The sequence below is a fragment of the Staurois parvus genome, unplaced genomic scaffold (genome assembly GCF_062004578.1).
Source record: "Staurois parvus isolate SC_StPar_1 unplaced genomic scaffold, SC_StPar_1.0 ptg000978l, whole genome shotgun sequence".
NCBI classification, from domain to species: Eukaryota; Metazoa; Chordata; class Amphibia; order Anura; family Ranidae; genus Staurois; species Staurois parvus.
The window spans coordinates 528977-548495 of NW_028318774.1; the positions used below are offsets into that span (position 1 = coordinate 528977).

The 19519-nt window shown below is 45.8% G+C and overlaps 1 protein-coding gene across 1 annotated transcript in view; it reads left to right on the forward strand.

Moving 5' to 3' along the window:
- TOGARAM1 (TOG array regulator of axonemal microtubules 1) overlaps window positions 1–19519 on the forward strand; it is a 91902-nt gene that overhangs the window by 49647 nt on the left and 22736 nt on the right. Inside the window, exons 11-15 of the mRNA XM_089657228.1 lie at window positions 1058–1144; window positions 1420–1555; window positions 4603–4708; window positions 17823–18058; window positions 18573–18731. Coding sequence (XP_089513354.1) covers window positions 1058–1144; window positions 1420–1555; window positions 4603–4708; window positions 17823–18058; window positions 18573–18731 — 724 coding nt within the window. The remainder of the gene's footprint in view (window positions 1–1057; window positions 1145–1419; window positions 1556–4602; window positions 4709–17822; window positions 18059–18572; window positions 18732–19519) is intronic.

Sequence of the window (19519 nt, forward strand, 5' to 3'; positions counted from 1 at the left end):
TGTACCACTAACCCCTCCCTCCTAGATTGTAAGCTCAAAGGAGCAGGGCCCTCCTATCCCTCTTGTATTGAACTGTATTGTTGCTGTATTATCTCCCTTTATACTGTAAAGCACTGAGCAAACTGTTGGCACTATATAAAACCTGTATAATAATAATATTATAATAACTGCTCGGCGCTTGTTATGTGACGGCAGCCTGATCAATTGCCAATGGGGCCGGTGTTTACATGTCTTTTTCTCTCTGGGTTTCATCTCTTACTGAATCATCTGCAAACGTGCGCAGCATTTGGTTACAGTTCCCTACTGGGTCTGAGAGTGACAGCTAAATCTTACTGTCAGGGATGCGGGTGTGACCAGAGATGTGTGTACTGACACAGGGAAACACAGGCTCCAGATGTGGTATAAACAAGACAATTTATTAAGACTAACAATACAAACATAAACGCAGTGCACCAAACCCCAAGCTAACACAAATACATACAACAAGGTGAAACAAACCCAAACCTAAACTGGTATAGATACACAGGTACATACACACATAGAGCACAACGTAGTCAGTTATCGACCCGGCCTGCCTATCGGGCAGGTAGGTACAGGAGGAGCAGGTGGAGAGAATGGTCAGGGTCACAAGCCAGGGATAAAACAGGAGAAGTCGGCAGAGGTCAGGATCAGGCAGGGTCGGCAACAAGTCAGGCAGAAACAGGAATGCAGGTTACAAGGTACAGGGGCCCATGGAAAAACACACACCAAGGCACAGACTGCAGGTCTGTCCATCCCTTAAATACACCTGCAATCAGCCCCAGGTGATGGCTAATTGCCGAAGTGAGCCTCTGGTTGTTGAGAGCACCCGCTGGCCAGCCCTGGTATTGCAGCCCACAAGGCAGGTGAGTCCCACCACTATTGGCAAGTCCATTCCTGACACACTGCACATTGGTGTTTCCTGCTGACACTAGGGTGAAGTTATACCAGAGATGGGCTGACGTGTATTCAATGGTTGTGGAGGGCATGTTCCAAACTGCATCTTCTAAACCCTTCTCTGGTTTTGTCATTGCTCCAGCTTGGACATCCCAATCAGACGGTCTAGAAAACTTAGCTATCAGTCCACCATCTTTAAAAAGAAGTTCGAGTGTGAAGAAATCCTCAGGTATAGATTGCCAGAACATCTCATTACATCCATAATAATACTTTAGATCTTCTAATCAATGTAGAAAGTGTGATTTTATATGTGTTCATCCAACAATGATGTAGATTTATGTGACTTTACTTTAAGCTAATTCATGTTTATATTTGGGGATTTTCCTCTTATTCTAAGCGAATCGGATACAAAATGGATTGTACTTGGCAGATGATTTTCTTGCGTGGCTGGTAATGCTTTTCTACTGTATCAAATCAGCAGGCAACTTATGTTATTATTCACAGCACAACGCAGTCCATATAGAGACAGATCTTCTATCAGTCGTAGCTCTGATGTTATAGATGCTAGTGTGCCCAAAGAACTGCCCAGACCAGACCTGACTATCATCGAGGTGTTTAAACTTCTGTCTGATGATGACTGGTAAGCAACCAGAAAGTATTGCTGTGTTTTTTTTTTTTTTTTTGTTTTTTTTTTTGTTTTTTGTTTTTTTTGTTTTTATTTTCGTTTTTTTTTTTTTTTTAATTTATGTTTGACAAAAAGGACAGGGCTTGTCTAGATTTGATGGTCACTACAATATCAGACAATGCTTGGGAAAGTCTTAAAGTATACATACAATTCAAAACTTTTTATGTTTGATTTAATAGGGAAAGTTTAATAACTCAGTCAGGATATTTTGTTTTTTTTCTGTCTGTGTCCTGCTGGGGGAATTTTTTTCACATCCTATATAAGAGACACAAAAGAAAATTAAATAAAATCTTACCAAAGTTGTGGGAATTTCTTCAGTAGACAGTTGTCAGTGGATCATTTTGTCTGAATTTGAAGATTTCCCCTCACCTCTTTCCTCTCCTGACCACTAACATTCTGGATTTCCACGTTTTCTGTTAGTTACAGTGGGCACCAGGACAAGTAAAGGGTTGAATCTCTTTAGGTGGGATTTGGACAACAAAAACAACCTGATAGTATCTAACCCTTCTCTATTGTATCCAAAACTAAAGCTTTACATTACATACACTTTACTTTTCAAAGATTTTTGAGTGTTGCAATGTAAAATAACAAATGGTATAAAACGGGTACAATAAAAAAAGTAAAGCATGGATAACGGGATTATAGCTTTTAACACAAAAACCTCATAACTAGCCCAAATGGTCATAAAACTAAACACAGTGTTTTCCAACCGAGGTAAGGTCAGAAATTACGCAAATACAATAACGTGAAGGCACATAATGCAGTAGGAAAAGTGTTGCCTATGTAGCTGTAGACCCTGAGAGAGAAAATGAAAGAAGAAGAAAAGGAAGGGATAGAGCTCCAACTACCAGAACAAGGGCGCCACACACTAGATAAGAGGAAAGGAGGAGGAGAGCAGCAAAAAAACACCACATAAGGCAGCCGAAGTGAGGGAAAAGGGGGAACATAAGGGACAGGAGGAGGAGGGAAAAAAAAAGAGCTTGTGTGGGGAGAAAAGAAGGGAAGAAAAAGTATCCGTTACGGTTCAATTTTTCTCTCCCTAGATCAGGTTGCATTAATAGTCATAATAATTAATAGTCAGGCAGGGAACAATTTATACCTATATGAACGTAAAATTTTATCCAAGGGTCCCAAATCTTTAGGCGCTTGGAGTGGGCGTCTTTATGGATGGACGTGAGCTTTTCTTGTAACATTGTTTCTATGAGGTGCTGTTTTAACCTTCGCAAAATTGAAGAAATGGCTGGTGCCAGGTCTTAGCTATGGTCTGCCGATCTGCCAAGAAGACAAACTCCACCAGCTTCTTTTGAGCTTTGGTCAAGGGTGGGATGGACTTGTGCAGCAAGCCTTTCCAAGGGTTGCGTGTTAAGGTTATGGACAGGACTGATCGAATCCGAGCATAGACCTGGGTCAAAATTCTTATAACTTTCGGGCAGGACCACCAGACATGGAGGAGGATGACAGGCTCCCTACAACTCCGAAAACAAAAGGAAAAGACAGAGGGAAAAAACTTTGCCACCCGTACCGAGGTCATGTACCAATGAGAGAGTAACTTGAAAGCATTTCCTGAGGTGAAAATATTCCGGGGCATTTGCAAGATTTCAGCCAGATCTGGTTTCAGGTGGCCTGGTCTAGAGTTTTGCATATGTTGTTTTCTCACTTAGAAACATAAGAGAGCTTACGAGAACCGTGGGCATCCGTAAGTGAACCATAAAGATCTGAGACTACTCCTTTTGAGAACAGGTGCCGAAAGGAGTTGAAGTGCTTGGGGGAATCCAATTAGAATGTAAGCAGGGAATGCACACGGTTCCGTAATTGAGTGTATCGATTTGTAGCAGGTATTTGCAAGTTCTCCCTTTGAATAGTCAAAGGATTTTAAACTATCCAGAAGCTTGTAAATATATTTGGTCCCTTTTGCATGACACCAACGGGGCATCGGAGAGCTGTTGGGTTATTGTAGGCAGGGGGAAATTGGGGGGTGGCAAGAACACCAGACAAGGGCAGATGGGATGAGATCAGCCTAGCTGAGTCCCACAGATGCAGTGATACATTCACTTGAAAGCCAAACTACATTGAAAGATTTTTATTGGATGCTTACATTGGTCCAGCTTGGACCAATGTAAGTATGCATATATAACACCTGGGGGACCATTGGGGAAGCTGGCAATCATTGTAGTAAATGACTACCACAGTGAAAGACTCAATTTTCTAAGTTCTGTGAGTAGCTTCCCCCCTGCACATTGACCACAGAGGGTCATTCCCTTAGCACCACCTCCATTCACCTTGAGGGGAAGCCACACAAGACTTGATCAGGACCGAAAAACTCCTGTGACTGTCAGATTCCCCAGCATCATTTAACTTTGAGATATGCATGCTTACATTGTGCCAAACTGGACCAGTCTAAGTATGTAATAAAGATTGTACCTTGCTTCAGCTTGAAATTATGCAATGGTATATGGAACCAGAGCAAAGTGATTATACCCTAATGAAGACTAGAGGGAGAATGTCCATGCAGGCCTGGTAAGGTACCTTAAAGATATGACGATTAATGGGGGCCATGCAAAGGACAAATTTATATACAATTGTGTTGTTGATAGGCCACCATAAAGCTAAAGTCAAACCAATGGTCTGGTGGAATAGTTGGCTCTGCAAAATACTCTTAAGAAGGGAGCTTAGCTAAACTCTACATTGTGCTATCTCTTTTGTGTAGACTGATGAACCAAAGGCATCACAAGTTTGGCAGCTATTGAAACTTGTGAGCCTGTGAGTGTCAGTGTGCACAATAAAGCACATGGGTGATCAGTGGGAATGGAGAGACTGCAAAAGAAGGGGAAGGAACAGGTAGCTATCTTGCAATATTCTGTTGCTGCCTAAGAGTCTCCAAGCAGTATAAAAAACCATGAGGTTTAGCATTTACCTAAAACTAAAATATTACTAAGTGGTGGACTGACCATTTAAATGTTTTCTAATAATTGAGGTCTTCTATTTGATGCAAATATTTACAGGGAGAAGAAAATCGAGGGTCTGAATCTGGTACGATCGCTGTCCATCTTTCATTCCGATATCATTAATGAGAGGCTCCATGAGCTCAAGATTGCAGTTGCACAAGAGGTAAGGGGTTGTATTGGAAGGTATGCAGCTAGGTGCTGTCTGGCATTTGAAGATAATATGTGATCTGTACATATAAATTGGTAAATGACCTCAATGAGCACTGATTTCATATTTCTAGAAGCCAGCTTATGCCAAGATCATTACACAGATAAAACACACATATGTATTTACAGTATATACTACAATATATACAGCTAACTTCCTAGAGAGCCTTTTATTCTATCAGTGTAGTGATTGATCCCTAGTGATTTTAGTAGAATGACGGAGATACTAAAAATATGCCTGTGTGGTCCCGCTATTAGTTCTTTAAAGTGGTTGTAAACCCCAAACATGAAATATGAACAAAGTATATCCCTCTATAGCAGGGCTTGAAAAAGCCGCTCGCCAAATGCGAGGAGAAACTCCTCTGTGGCGAGCGGCTGCGAGCAGTGAGCACAGATGAAGCATGGAGCGACTGCACCTGCGCTCCAAACCTCGTTGTGAAGCCGTGTTCCGGTTTCCAACTTCCGGTTTCTGGCTTCTGCGGCACCGCCGCTGAGGGGACAGGTGCAGGAGAGGTCCGCTCTACTCCGCTGAGAGGAGAAACCCTCTCCACCGCCGTGGAGGACTCGGGGGGACAGTAAGTACTGTATACAACATATCATATCACTATAATGGAGTACAGGGGAGCTGGGATATACATTACTGTATACATGTCATATCACTATAATGGAGTACAGGGGAGGGGGGATATACATTACTGTATACATGTCATATCACTATAATGGAGTACAGGGGAGGGGGATATACATACTGTATACATGTCATATCGCTATAATGGAGTACAGGGGAGCTGGGATATACATACTGTATACATGTCATATCACTAGAATGGAGTACAGGGGAGCTGGGATATACATTACTGTATATACATGTCATATCACTATAATGGAGTACAGGGGAGGAGGGATATACATTACTGTATACATGTCCTATCACTATAATTGAGTACAGGGGAGCTGGGATATACATTACTGTATACATGTCATATCACTATAATGGAGTACGGGGGGGGGGGGATATACATACTGTATACATGTCATATCACTATAATGGAGTACAGGGGGGGGGGATATACATTACTGTATACATGTCATATCACTAGAATGGAGTACAGGGGAGCTGGGATATACATTACTGTATACATGTCATATCACTATAATGGAGTACAGGGGAGCTGGGATATACATTACTGTATACATGTCATATCACTATAATGGAGTACAGGGGAGCTTGGATATACATTACTGTATACATGTCATATCACTATAATGGAGTACAGGGGAGGGGGGATATACATTACTGTATACACGTCATATCACTATAATGGAGTACAGGGGAGGGGGGATATACATTACTGTATACATGTCATATCACTATAATGGGGTACAGGGGAGCTGGGATATACATTACTGTATACATGTCATATCACTATAATGGAGTACAGGGGAGGGGGATATACATTACTGTATACATGTCATATCACTATAATGGAGTACAGGGGAGGGGGGATATACATTACTGTATACATGTCATATCACTATAATGGAGTACAGGGGAGGGGGATATACATTACTGTATACATGTCATATCACTATAATGGAGTACAGGGGAGGGGGATATACATTACTGTATACATGTCCTATCACTATCTGCATGAGTAACGTCTGGCAAGTTTTCCTGACCCCAAGAGAAAAATGGTGACGGGGATGGAGCTCCAGCAGACTGCCTGTGGTTGACAGCCTCAGGTCTGTTACTGTGAGCTGTGTGGAGGAGGTGTATCATTCCTCCCCCTTCTAGTTTAGTAGAGTTCTGCTGTGCTGAGGAGTACAAAAGACTGATATCAGATTAAAGTCCTTTTGCCAGCTGAATGCAAAATTTACATTTAAAAGAGAAGTTCAGGATTAAAAACAAAAACAAACATCCATACTCTCCTAGGTGGATGAAACTTTGGTCCAATGCTGCATCTGTCCCCCACCTCCTTTAAGACCAAGAACTGAGCGATGAAAGATCGCCGATAGCTCAGTTCTTGGTCTTTAGTCTGCAAAGGGCCAGGGACTGTCACTCACTGGAGTACTGGGCTAAGGAGGGGGCGGGAAGGGTCGGCTCTAGCTCTCAGCAGCTCTCAGAGTCTGAGCCAGCTGCCGATCTAGCTTCTGGGTGGATCCCAACAATATGGTCAGGATCCGGAGCAGCTCTGTGATGTCAGCCAACAGTGGGCTTTTTCCTGCTAACGGTTAAAAATGTCCCAAGAATGCAATTCATTCTCCAGTCCATAGGAAACGTAGGGCCAAAAGAGCTTTGTCCTACTTCTCCTTTAAAGTATGACTGTACATATTTGGAGTGATAGAGGGTTAGACCTACCGTCCTGTTTGTATTGATGTCGGTATCCCTAATAGTGGGATTCTATCTTGTCCTTATCACCAGTGTCACTGAGACAGAGAAAGAAGGTGAATCCAAAGGTTTGAGCAGCCACCAGAACAGGAATAGAAGAGATATCTTCTAATGGGGACATTTGTTTCATTGACTAATGTCTAAGATGGAATATCCTTCACATTGGAATGAAATCCTCTCACCTTCGGTTGTGTTCATTGAACAGGAAGCAAAGGGAAATCTCCACAGTGGGACACAGATGGTTGAACAAAAAAAAACCCCTCAGTGTACCCAGGTTTAAGTAGGAAACCACCAAGATAATCTCACATGGTTACAGACTTTTTACTGCCCAGTGTTCCTTCTGATAACCGAACCTTAATTATTTTAATTAGCACAAAGAACAGGTCAGAACAGTGGACAATGTAGATAATATCTCAATAGAATGGTAAAGCCTTCAGCCAGTTAGTAGTTGGTCACCAAGGATACTAAAGGGCAAGGATTATAGGACTCCATGTGAATTCTATAGCAGTTAGTGAGGGAGAATCTGCTTTATGAGGCATAGATGGCCAACAAACAAACCGCTGATAGTAGCTTTTAACTAGAGATGAGCGAATCGAACATGACGAAGTGGAATTCGTTTAGAAGATTAGGAAAAATTCGATTCGCGCCGAATCCGAAAATTAGCAAACTTCGGATGCACGAATCGAATTTTCCCAAAAATGGCGGCGACATGTGTGGCGACGGAGCGGGGATCTCTGGGAAGGCGCGCAGACAAGGCGCGCTGACCCATAATGCATTCATTCATGACATGTGATCGCATTAGCCAATCAGCAGCCAGCCAGCCAGCACTGTGTAATGGTGGAGCTATAAATCGCGGCCATCTTAGAATTCTCCATTAGCCTCCGGTCATTCAAGAGAGACAGACCTGTCTGTATTAGGGACAGAGTAAGGGCCACAGAGACTTTAGGGCCACAGAATCGTTACTCAGGGACACAGAATTGTTACTCAGGGACACAGAATTGTTACTCAGGGACAGACACAGAATTGTTACTCAGGGACAGACACAGAATTGTTACTCAGGGACAGACACAGAATTGTTACTCAGGGACAGACACAGAATTGTTACTCAGGGACAGACACAGAATTGTTACTCAGGGACACAGAATTGTTACTCAGGGACACAGAATTGTTACTCAGGGACACAGAATTGTTACTCAGGGACACAGAATGGTTACTCAGGGACACAGAATCGTTACTCAGGGACACAGAATCGTTACTCAGGGACACAGAATCGTTACTGAGGGACACAGAATCGTTACTGAGGGACACAGAATCGTTACTGAGGGACACAGAATCGTTACTGAGGGACACAGAATCGTTACTGAGGGACACAGAATCGTTACTGAGGGACACAGAATCGTTACTGAGGGACACAGAATCGTTACTCAGGGACACAGAATCGTTACTTTCTGCTTCACAACCACTATTGTACGTTCAAAGAGTTAAATCCTGTTTTATGTTTGGGGTGCTTATTGAATTAAAGAGTATGTCAGACAACACGCAGAGGAGTGGCAGAGGAGGCAATGTTTCAGGAGCGAGCAGACGTGGCAGCAGAGGAAGGGGTCGAGGCAGCACTAGTCGCAGCCAGAGGCCAGTGCTCCCGGTGTCATCCAGCGGTCGTGTCTCCACCGACAACCCTGCCGTCATCGATTGGTTGACTCGGTCGTCTTCCTCTTCCCAGGTCACCTCTGACACCTACAGCCAACGGTCGGTGGGTACGTCAGACACAACCGTTAGTTGGCATGGCCCGGGAGCAAGCCCACTGAAATCACGTGTCCTCTACCTGCCCCTGTCCTTTGGTGTTCCCTCACCAAGCGAAGTATCGCATGCTGTGGGCTCAGCCCCACTGTACAGTGAGGAAGAGCTAACAGAGGGCGGTCAGGAACGGGGGGAGACATCCGCCTCTTCAGCAGCCAGGCGAAGAAGTACTGGCGAGGAGAGTGGCTCGGTAGCCGGTCTAGAGACAGGTCTGTCTCCTGACCCACACGCAGCCGAGGGGGCTAGTAGTGACGCGGAGACCCTAATTGATGATGATGAGGCTGATCGCACTTGGCAGCCTCGTCGTCATCAGGCTATTGCTTCCGCATCATCAGGAGAAGAGGGTGCCAGCTTGCCAGCGAGCAAAACAGTCGGTGGGTTGCCCAGGAGGCAGCAGGGTCGCAGCAGTGTCAGTGGAGGCAAACGGCCACGGAGTAGAGCACCAGCTCCACTGCAGCCTACCACCACGGCCAGTAGTGGTGCCGGTGTGCACGGAGGAAGTAGCAGTCAGCCAGTGAGGAGTAGCGGGGGCAAAGTTTCCTACTCGGCGGTGTGGCAATTTTTCGTCAAGCCGCCCGAGGAAGTAAACGTAGCCGTATGTCGACTATGTGGCCAGAAAATCAAGCGTGGCCAGGGGGCCCATGTTGGGACTACAGCTTTGCGTCAGCATATGCAGCGTCGCTATTCGGTGGCCTGGGAAAACCGTGATAAAGATACGGCGGTTCTGCCTGCCCCAGCCCCCGCTCCATCACCCGCTCCGTTACTTGCTCCGTTACCCGACGTCAATCGCCCTCTATCAGCCAGTCAAGGCTCCAACACCTCTGCTGAGGGGAGTTGTCGCTCGTTGGCATCTTCCGCTCGTTCAGATGCTCCTTCTCCTGCTACTCCTCTTCACGGATTCCGTCAGCAGTCTTTCTTGGAATCCGTTTCCAAGAGACAACAGTTTGCGAGCACGCACCCGACGGTGCAGAAGCTGAACGTCCTCCTGTCCAAGTTGCTGGTGCTGCAGTCCCACCCTTTCCAAGTGGTGGACTCAGCACCTTTCCGAGAAATGATGGCTTGTGCCGAGCCGCGGTGGAGAGTGCCAAGCCGGCATTTCTTCGCCAAAAAGGCAAAAAGGCAGTGCCAGCCCTGCATTCACATGTAGAAGAGATGGTGGGCCAGTCTTTGAGCATGTCGGTCTCTGCCAAAGTGCACGGCAGCGCCGACGTGTGGAGCTGTAACTACGGTCAGGGACAGTACATGTCATTTACGGCCCACTGGGTGAACGTGGTGCCGGCACAGCCGCACCAGCAACTTGGACAGGTCACGCCGCTTTTGCCTCCACGTTTGCACGTCCTTGGTCCAGCAAAGATGTCCGCCTCTACCACCTCTTCTTCCGCCGTGTCCTCAGCCGCCACCCCCGTGCCAAGTCCCATTACCCGACCGGCATATCACATGTGCAGGGCGCAACGGTGTCACGCTGTGCTGCACCTGGTATGCCTTGGCGAACGTAGTCACACAGGGGAGGAACTTCTGAGTGTAATGAACAGAGAAATCAACAGATGGCTGTCTCCGCGCAAACTGAAAATCGGAACCATGTTGACCGACAACGGAAAGAACATGGTGTCTGCTCTGCGTCAAGGAAGGTTGTGCCATTCGCCATGCATGGCTCACGTGTTCAATCTGGTTGTCAAGTGGTTCCTAAAATCCACCATCCCACTGCAAGACATCCTTAAAATGTCACGTAAACTTTGCATGCATTTCAGCCATTCCTACACCGCAAAGCACACCCTCCTTGAGCTGCAGCGGCAGAACGGAATTCCACAGCATCGCCTGATCTGCGACGTTGCAACAAGGTGGAATTCAACCCTACATATGTTAGACCGCCTTTACGAACAGCGAAAGGCCATCACCGATTTCCTGATGTTACAAGCGGATAAAGGTACTCCCCTGTGTAACTTAGATGTCAGCCATTGGCAGCTCATGCGTGACACCTGCCGCTTGCTCAGGCCCTTTGAGGAGGCCACGCTATTCGTGAGTCGGCAGGACTATGGGATGAACGACGTCATTCCTCTGTTGCACGTCCTGGAACAAATGCTGTTAACAATGGCTGGTCAGGGTGCGGTAGACGTGGCGCACAGATCTCAACGCCACATGACCCCTGTGGGGGCAGGACAGGAAGAAGAGGAGGAGGTAGAGGAGGACATTGGTGCTCAGGAATTATTGAGTGAAATGGGTGGTTTTTCCACTCAGCGGACAGGAGTGGAGGAGCAGGAGCATCTGGTAGAGGAGGAGGAGGAGACAGAGGACCCAGACGCACCGTGGCAGTATGCTGTGGAGATGGAGGCAGGGAGTCCCTCGCATTCCTTGGCACAAATGGCCCATAGCATGCTCGGTTGCTTGCGTAGCGACAGCCGAATAATAACCATCAGACCGAGGGATGACTTTTGGCTGTCCACCTTGTTGGACCCTCGCTACCATTCAAAAATGGTGGCCTTTTTCACACCTGCTGAGAGGGAGGCCAAAATAAAGTACTATAAAAACCACCTATGTAGTCAGTTGGTCTCTGCCTTTCTGCGCCAACGTCCATCCTCAGACACTGTGGGCCCTGTGCGCTCGCGTTCCGCTGCCATGGCAGCAGGGGAGGGGTGGGGTGGTAGGAGCAGTGGCAGCTCCACCAGCAGCGGCTGCCTCAGTCTGCAGTCGATGATGAGTAGCTTTCTTCACCAGCGCAGTGAGGAAACTACTAACCAGCCGCAGCAGCAGCAGCATCAGGTGGACCTGGAGCTGGACCTCAAACAACAGGCTTGGGCCTACTTGGACAGCACCCTGCCAACCGAGGTAGACAATCCCCTTGACTACTGGGCAACGAAACTTGACCTTTGGCCCCAACTAGCTGAATTTGCCCTTGAAAGGCTGTCATGCCCGGCCAGTAGCGTGGCATCGGAGCGCGTGTTTAGTGCGGCAGGAGGTATTGTAACTCCGCGGAGGACACGACTGTCCACCCAAAGTGTGGAGAGACTCACGTTTGTGAAAATGAATCAGGCGTGGATTAGTCTGGATTTCAAACCACCAGTTCCTGACACAACTGACTAAATCCGCCATGAATCATGCCCCAAACATGTTATTATTTTTAACATAGGCCTCTGTATGGCCTTCAATTTAAGCTGCTTACGCTTCGCCACTCTGCCATGGGCCCCTGTACCGCCTCCTCTTGCTGCTGCCAGGTCCAGAGTGTGTCATGGGTCCCTGTACGGCCTCCCATTGCTGCTGACTTCATCGCCAGACTCTGCCATGTGCCACTTTCAGGTCTCCTTACACTGTTGGTGGGTTCCATTTTGTGATAGGGTGCTGTATGGCCTTCCATTGCTGCTGCCTCCACCGCCACCCTGCGCCATGTGCCTCTGTCGTCTGCTCGCGCTGCTGACGGCTTCCGCTTTTTAACCGAGGCCTGTGTTTGGCTTCCGAATACTGCTGCATCCACCGCCACCCTGCGCCATGTGTCTCTGTCGTCTGCTCACGCTGCTGACGGCTTCCGCTTTTTAACCTAGGCCTGTGTATGGCCTTCAATTGAAGCTGCTTCTGCTCCGCCACTCTGCCATTGGACTCTTGATAGTCGTCTCCCCACGCTGCTGCTGGGGGGACTTTTTAACATAGGCATCTGTATGGCCTTCAATTTTAGCTGCTTACGCTCCGCCACTCTGCCATGGGCCCCTGTACCGCCTCCTCATGCTGCTGCCAGGCCCGTAATCTGCCAAGGGCCCCCGTACCGACTCCTCATGCTGCTGCCAGGCCCGTAATCTGTCATGGGCCCCTGTACCGCCTCCTCATGCTGCTGCCAGGTCCAGAGTGTGTCATGGGTCCCTGTACGGCCTCCCATTGCTGCTGTCTCCATCGCCACACTCTGCCATGTGCCACTTTCAGGTCTCCTTACACTGTTGGTGGGTTCCATTTTGTCATAGGGTGCTGTATGGCCTCCCATTGCTGCTGCCTCCACCGCCACACTGTGGCTCCACACTCTGGTTTTGGCCCCGTGACTGCCCAAATGAGTGAAGTGTGCGGTGATTCTAAGATCGACGGCACTCATCTGCATGTCATACTGACTGACAGTATTAGATCTCTTCCCCAGCAGACTCCAAGGGCATTTAAATTAAAGGTACAGTGTTCTGCACTAATATAAAGGCTCTCTGAAGCCTAGAAACACCCTTTTTATAAGTTAAATTCGCAGCGAATATATTCGCCTCGAATCGAATTTATTCCGCGAATTCGGCGAAACAGCCGAATCGAATTTTTGAATAATTCGCTCATCTCTACTTTTAACAATTGTCCGTGAGCCAAAAATAAGAGGAGGAATCCCAGATATAAAGCTACCTTTTAGGTGGATCGAAAATAACCTGGTTCAGCAGAGACTGGATGAATTTTGACCCATGTGCAGTCAACCAGGCTTGTTGGAAAATGTTCTTGATCAGTGGTTGTAGCTGCTGATCAGTTTATTCTGACAATAGAGAGTCTTTGCTGTCAAAATACAGTGCCTCAGCAGGGAGGATTCCTCTATCTAAAGACAAAGAACAAAAAAATCAGCTCAAACAAATTCCCCAAATCCTAGTGCCAAGGAATATAGTAAAACTACATGATAAAGTCCAATATATTTGAGTCCATATAGCTCTAGGGCAAGCGCTTAAGGCTGTAGCAGGCTCTAGGTGAACACACAAAAGGAGAAGAAAAGCGCCTCTAAGTGCAGTATAAAGGACATTTATTCAGGAACAATGTAAAAACACTCACATGGTAAAAGTGTAAAAGAAGCTTGTCGGTATAGTGGAGTGTCAAATGGTATCCAAGTCCTTGCTGGGTTTGCTGTGGTCTGCGCTAGGGAAGACTGTAGATGGAGGAAGCCAGCCGGCGTGTGTTTGTCTCGAAAGATGGGCGTTGAAACGCACCCTGGAGCTCAACGTCGACATGAACGTGATGATGTAGGAGGGACCAGCATGCAATGCGTTTCGGAGTATGCGCGAGGCCAGTAGAGGGCAAACGCGCGCCCTTCTCAAGCATAGGCTGATGCACCTTGGTTTAGTGGACGGAGGAATTTTTTCCTTTCTTTTTTTTTATTTCATTCAGCCCACTGGCTGAAAGAAAAAAAAATGATCCACCTATGGCAAAGTGTAGATTTGTAATGTAGGTATAAGGTGAAGAGAAATCCTCCAATTGGGACTAATGTTCTGGTGGCCACAGTCTGAGGAGTATCTCCCCCCCCCCCCCCCCATTATTTAGGAAATATCTTCTCACTTCAGTGTTACTAAACCCACAACAGTAAAATCAGTCTGTATATGCAGTAAAGCATGCTTGTTATACTCGCTGTGGAACCTAAGGGGTTAATCCTCTGCGTTGTGTAAAAATGCTGTTTGATCCTGTCTTCTCTGATCGTCCCCTTCTTCCAATGCCCACCTCTTATCTCCTGATAAGACATATCGTGTGGTGTCACTCTGCACATGCTTAGTTTGGTGTGTATTGCTAGAGAGGTTTTTCTTGTCTTGGAAGAGTGCATGTGATCAGCACAGGGCCAATCAGCACTGTCCAGACAGAGGTCAGGGGTTCTTCATCCTCCTAAAGCAGAATGAAAACTCCTCCTACAATCTTTAACTAGTGCTCGGCTGGACACTGATAGAAGTCACAAGACTGCTCTAACTGCTGATGAGAAATGGTATTTAGCAGTTTATCTTTACTAAAATAATTGCATTTCCATGTTCTGTGTACTGTGGGAAACCAGATACAGTGAATGCAGGGTCCAGGGAGACCGGATATAGTGAATGCAGGGTCCGGGGAGACCGGATATATAGTGAATGCAGGGTCCGGGGAGACCGGATATATAGTGAATGCAGGGTCCGGGGAGACCGGATATATAGTGAATGCAGGGTCCGGGGAGACCGGATATATAGTGAATGCAGGGTCCGGGGAGACCGGATATATAGTGAATGCAGGGTCCGGGGAGACCGGATATATAGTGAATGCAGGGTCCAGGAGACTGAGGATTGATTCGCTGTCACTGGGTGTGGGTGAGGCTCTGCTGGTTTTGCACGATGCTGGTCAGTTTCCGCAGGTAGCGCACAGCCCGAACTGGGTTCTCCAGGTGTTTCTGCATCCCGGGACCCGGCCAGCCCAACACTGACTGCTCTGCACTGCCGACTGACAGCACTGCCCGACGGGGAGCAGCGGAGCAGCATGAGCACCACTGGCAGGTTATATAACTGGGAGGATGAGAGGGATGCAGCCAGCATCACTACATTATACTGTATACAGACATATAGAGTGTCAGCTCTGGGGGTACAGAGAGGAGAGGGATGGAGCCAGCTATACATTATACAGACATTTAGAGATTGGGGTGCGCCAGCTTTCAGTGTTGCCTAGGGCAGTATAAAACCTAAATACACCACTGGCTATAGGCATCGGGTCAGACCGATCTTGGGCTGATCTGATACTGGTAAAAGCAGAGGAGACATCTGGGGTCTGTTAGACCCCAGATGTCTCAGTAAAGAGGAGTCCCTGCTGATTGTTGTCACAAGTGTTGTTTACATTCCTTGTAAAAGCAATAAAAGTGATTAAAAAACAATTTAAAGAGACAGTGTAAAAAAAAAAAAATCAAATTAAAAAAAATAAATAAATTTTTTTTTTCAAGGCGCCCCCCATGCTCCTGTGCTTGCACACAAAGGCAAACACACGCGTTGGTCCTGCACGCATACAAAAAACACAATCACACCACAAACGTGAGGTATCACGGTGAATGTCAGAGCGAGATCAATAATTCTAGCCCCAGATCTCCTGTGTAACTGTAAACTGGTAACCTAGAAAGGCATTTAAAGCATAGAGATTTTTAGGTACCGTAGTTTAGCGTCGTCCCACAGGCGTACACAATTTTAAAGCGTAACATATTGGGTATCTATTTAGTGTAACATCATGCTTTATATTTACCAGACATTGGGTTTTTATTGTGTTTTGTGTGCACTAAAATTCATTAAAGTGTATTTTTTCCATATTATTTGCGTTTTAAAATACCACTGCGCAGATTGCAACACTCACCATTTTGTTCTCTAGGTCCTCTGCTTATAGAAACATATTTAATGTTTTGGGGTAAGTAAATTTTCTAGCAAAAAAAAGATGATTTTTACATGTAGGAGAGAAGTGTCAAGACTAGGCTTGGAAAGCAGGCGGGTAAAGTTATTGGACATAAACTGATTATTTTTTTTTTTATTCTCTTGTTGAAGATGTTTAACACAAACAGGTGCTTCAGCAAAGAGACCCAAACTAAAAGTGATCTCTCTTAGAGCTCGTTCACACTTAACTTATTTCTAACTCTTGCCAAACGCCCCTATAGCGTTTGACAGGCGTTAGGCGTTTGGGAAGTGTTTTTAACGTTCCTCAAATGCTCTCCAAACACCCTATGTGCGTTTTTGAGGCGTTTGATAGGCGTTTGCCAAACGTTAAAACTGCACCACAAATGCCTATAATGAAGTTTAATGGTATTAATGCTCCGCAACTACCTCGCTGTGTGCTGCCATGTGCAGAATTTTCATAGGTGTATGAGAAGCATTAAAAACACTTCCCAAACGCCTGTCTGACGCCTGCTGACAAAGCCAGTGTGATCGTAGCCTAAGGGGTCTATTTATAAAACATTTGTTGGAAGAATGTCACACACACTTGTGCAGGTGTCATGAATTTTCCCCACATTTTCTGTAACCAATTCATTCCTATGATTTCCAGTGCCATCTAGTGGTGAAAATGTGGTATAATTCTCTGAAACACTTCATTATACTGTATTTTGGCAACCAAATGGAGCTGACAAGCATAGGAGTTAATCTATTACCTGGGCAGCACAGTGGCTAAATGCATATGTATGTGTGTGTGTGTCTCTCTCTCTCTCTATATCTATCTATCTATATATATATATATATATATATATATATATATATATATATATATAAAATCTATCTGAAATAAATATTACAGAAAGTACAGGAAAATTGTGTCCAGCCTGCACATATGCGACATTTATTCAACAAATGTTTAATAAATAGACCCCTTAGTGTGTATCATAAGCTGCAAGAGCATATTTGCCATTGTACTACAGACCCTTTCTATCCTCCACTGTATAATCCTTCTATAACCCGGCTTCCAGAGTGTGAGGTGAGTAGGCGCCTCGCTTTTAGAAACAAGTATTTTAAGAGACATTCAGGGACTGAAGCAGTGCTTTGAAGGTGTTTTCAGTAAACTGTACACTCTGACACCTTTTCAGTACATACTGCACAGCAATCCCTCCACTGGATTCCCATTGCCCAATGAATAAAATTCAAAACATTAACAATAACATATAAAGCCATTTATAGCTCTGCCCCAAATTTATATCACCAATCTCGTCTCCAAATATCACCCAAACTGTCCTCTCCGCTCCTCCCACGACCTCCTGCTCTCTAATTCCCTTGTCTCCTCCTCCCATGCACATCTCCAGGACTTATTCAGAGTTTCCCCCATCCTCTGGAACTCTCTACCCCAATATATCCGGCTATTGCCTACTCTTCCCACTTTTAGGCGATCTCTGAAAACCTGTTTCTTCAGGGAAGCCTACCCTGCCTTCAGCTAATAACCAAGTCTTCTATTCCTCCTATCAGTTCATCCCCCACAGTTATTACCTTTTGTACCACCAGCCCCTCCCTCTTGGATTGTAAACTCCAAGGAGCAGGACCCTCCTAACCCTCTGTTTTGAACTGTATTGTCTCCTTTTATATTGTAAAGCGCTGAGCAAACTGTTGGCACTACATAAATCCTGTATAACAATAATACTGATTAATTACAGGACCATCTATGATCATGTTTCTAGTGAGTTTTCTAAATTGTACATTTTTTATGTTTTTAGGTGAAGAACTTGCGTTCCAGCGTCTCCCGGGCAGCCATCGGGTGTTTAGGAGACATGTTTACACACCTAAAAAAGAACATGGACCATGAACTGGACAACTGTGTCCGAGTACTTCTCCACAAAGCTGGAGAGCCAAACATCTTCATCCGAGAAGATGTGGATAAGGCACTTGGCACGATGGTACAGAATGTAACGCCGCTGCGTGCTCTAGCCGCACTCATAAATGGAGGGCTCAGGTAAAATGACACTTTGTGACTTTTGACTTTTCTGCAATCTGAAGTCCCTCTTAGTGGCCCGAGTTTTGAAGCAACAGTATGACTTTACTGCGACCATACTGCTGCTTTTCTGAATTATAAACTTCAACACATTTGTATGGCATGGATTTAACTACTTGCCAACCGCTCATAATAAATATACAGTTAGCATTGGCAAGTACACGCACGATGATATACATGTACGTGATTGGCCCTCTTCTGGGTTTGGGGCATGCTAGGGTGCGCCGCTTCCCAACCTGTGCAGTGATTGGACACTGAACGAGTATGGCAGCTGATTTGAGCCAATGATTTCGGCTGAAATCAGCTGTGTCCAATCACACACAGAGCTCTGTGTTTACAAAAATAAATTATAAAATCAGACATTTATTTTATTCCCTGTTCTCATTAAGCTCCACATTTTTATTTAAGATGGTCTTACATTGTTATTTTGTTGTGCTTCTCCTTCTATACCACCTTTTGGGTTGTGTCTCCGCAGCCATTTGAACACTACAGTGAGGAAGTGCACAGCTCAGCACATGTCTGATTTGGTGGAAAGAATGGGGCCTGGACGGGTCCTCTCTGGTATAAAGGACATCACCGATAGAGCGTTGCCCGCTATAACCAAGTTTGCTCAGGATAGTTCTCAGGAAACCAGGTAAATAGCGCCATGTGGATGTGCCAAGTGAACATTCTGCACCATGCTTGGTCCTGTACCCATGTAACCACTGGAATATGCGATTACAAATGTTCAGCTGCATGGGATTGATGTACAGCCTGTCATTTGTATGGACTTCTGTATGTCATCCCCTTGTGACTCCCAAGTGCAGGCATTTACTGAATTCTTGCGTTGTACACCCAAATGTGTCCATGTGCATGATTCCGCAGTGTTAATGTACTTTACCTTTTTAATTAACCACCTCCCGCCCGCCATATAAGGAAATGATGGGGCCTGCGACGTTCGGTGGTGCACTGTGTCCCTGGGACACAGCCGATCACAATAAAGAGCCGATGACATAGGCTCTGTCATGTGATCAGCTGTGTCACATGTAAACCTGAAATGCCGGTTATGGACAGTCCTTTCCTCACGCTGACAGCGTGTGAGGAGAGCCAATAAGCAGCATTCCTCAGAGGGAACATCTACAATGATTATCAGGGCACTGATGATTAGTGCCTTGATGATCAGTGTAGCCCCATCAGTACCACCTGTCAATGCCCATTAATACCACATACCAGAGCTGCTTATCAGTGCCATCTATCAGTGCCATATAAGAGTGCTGCCATTCTGTGCCCACCAGTGATGCCTATCAGTGCCGCCTATCAGTGTCCATCACTGCAGCCTCATTAGCGCACATTGTGAAGGAGGAAAATTACTTATTTACAAAATTTTATAACCGAAACTAAGAAAAAACGTAATTTTTTTTCAAAATTTTCTGTCTTTTTTTT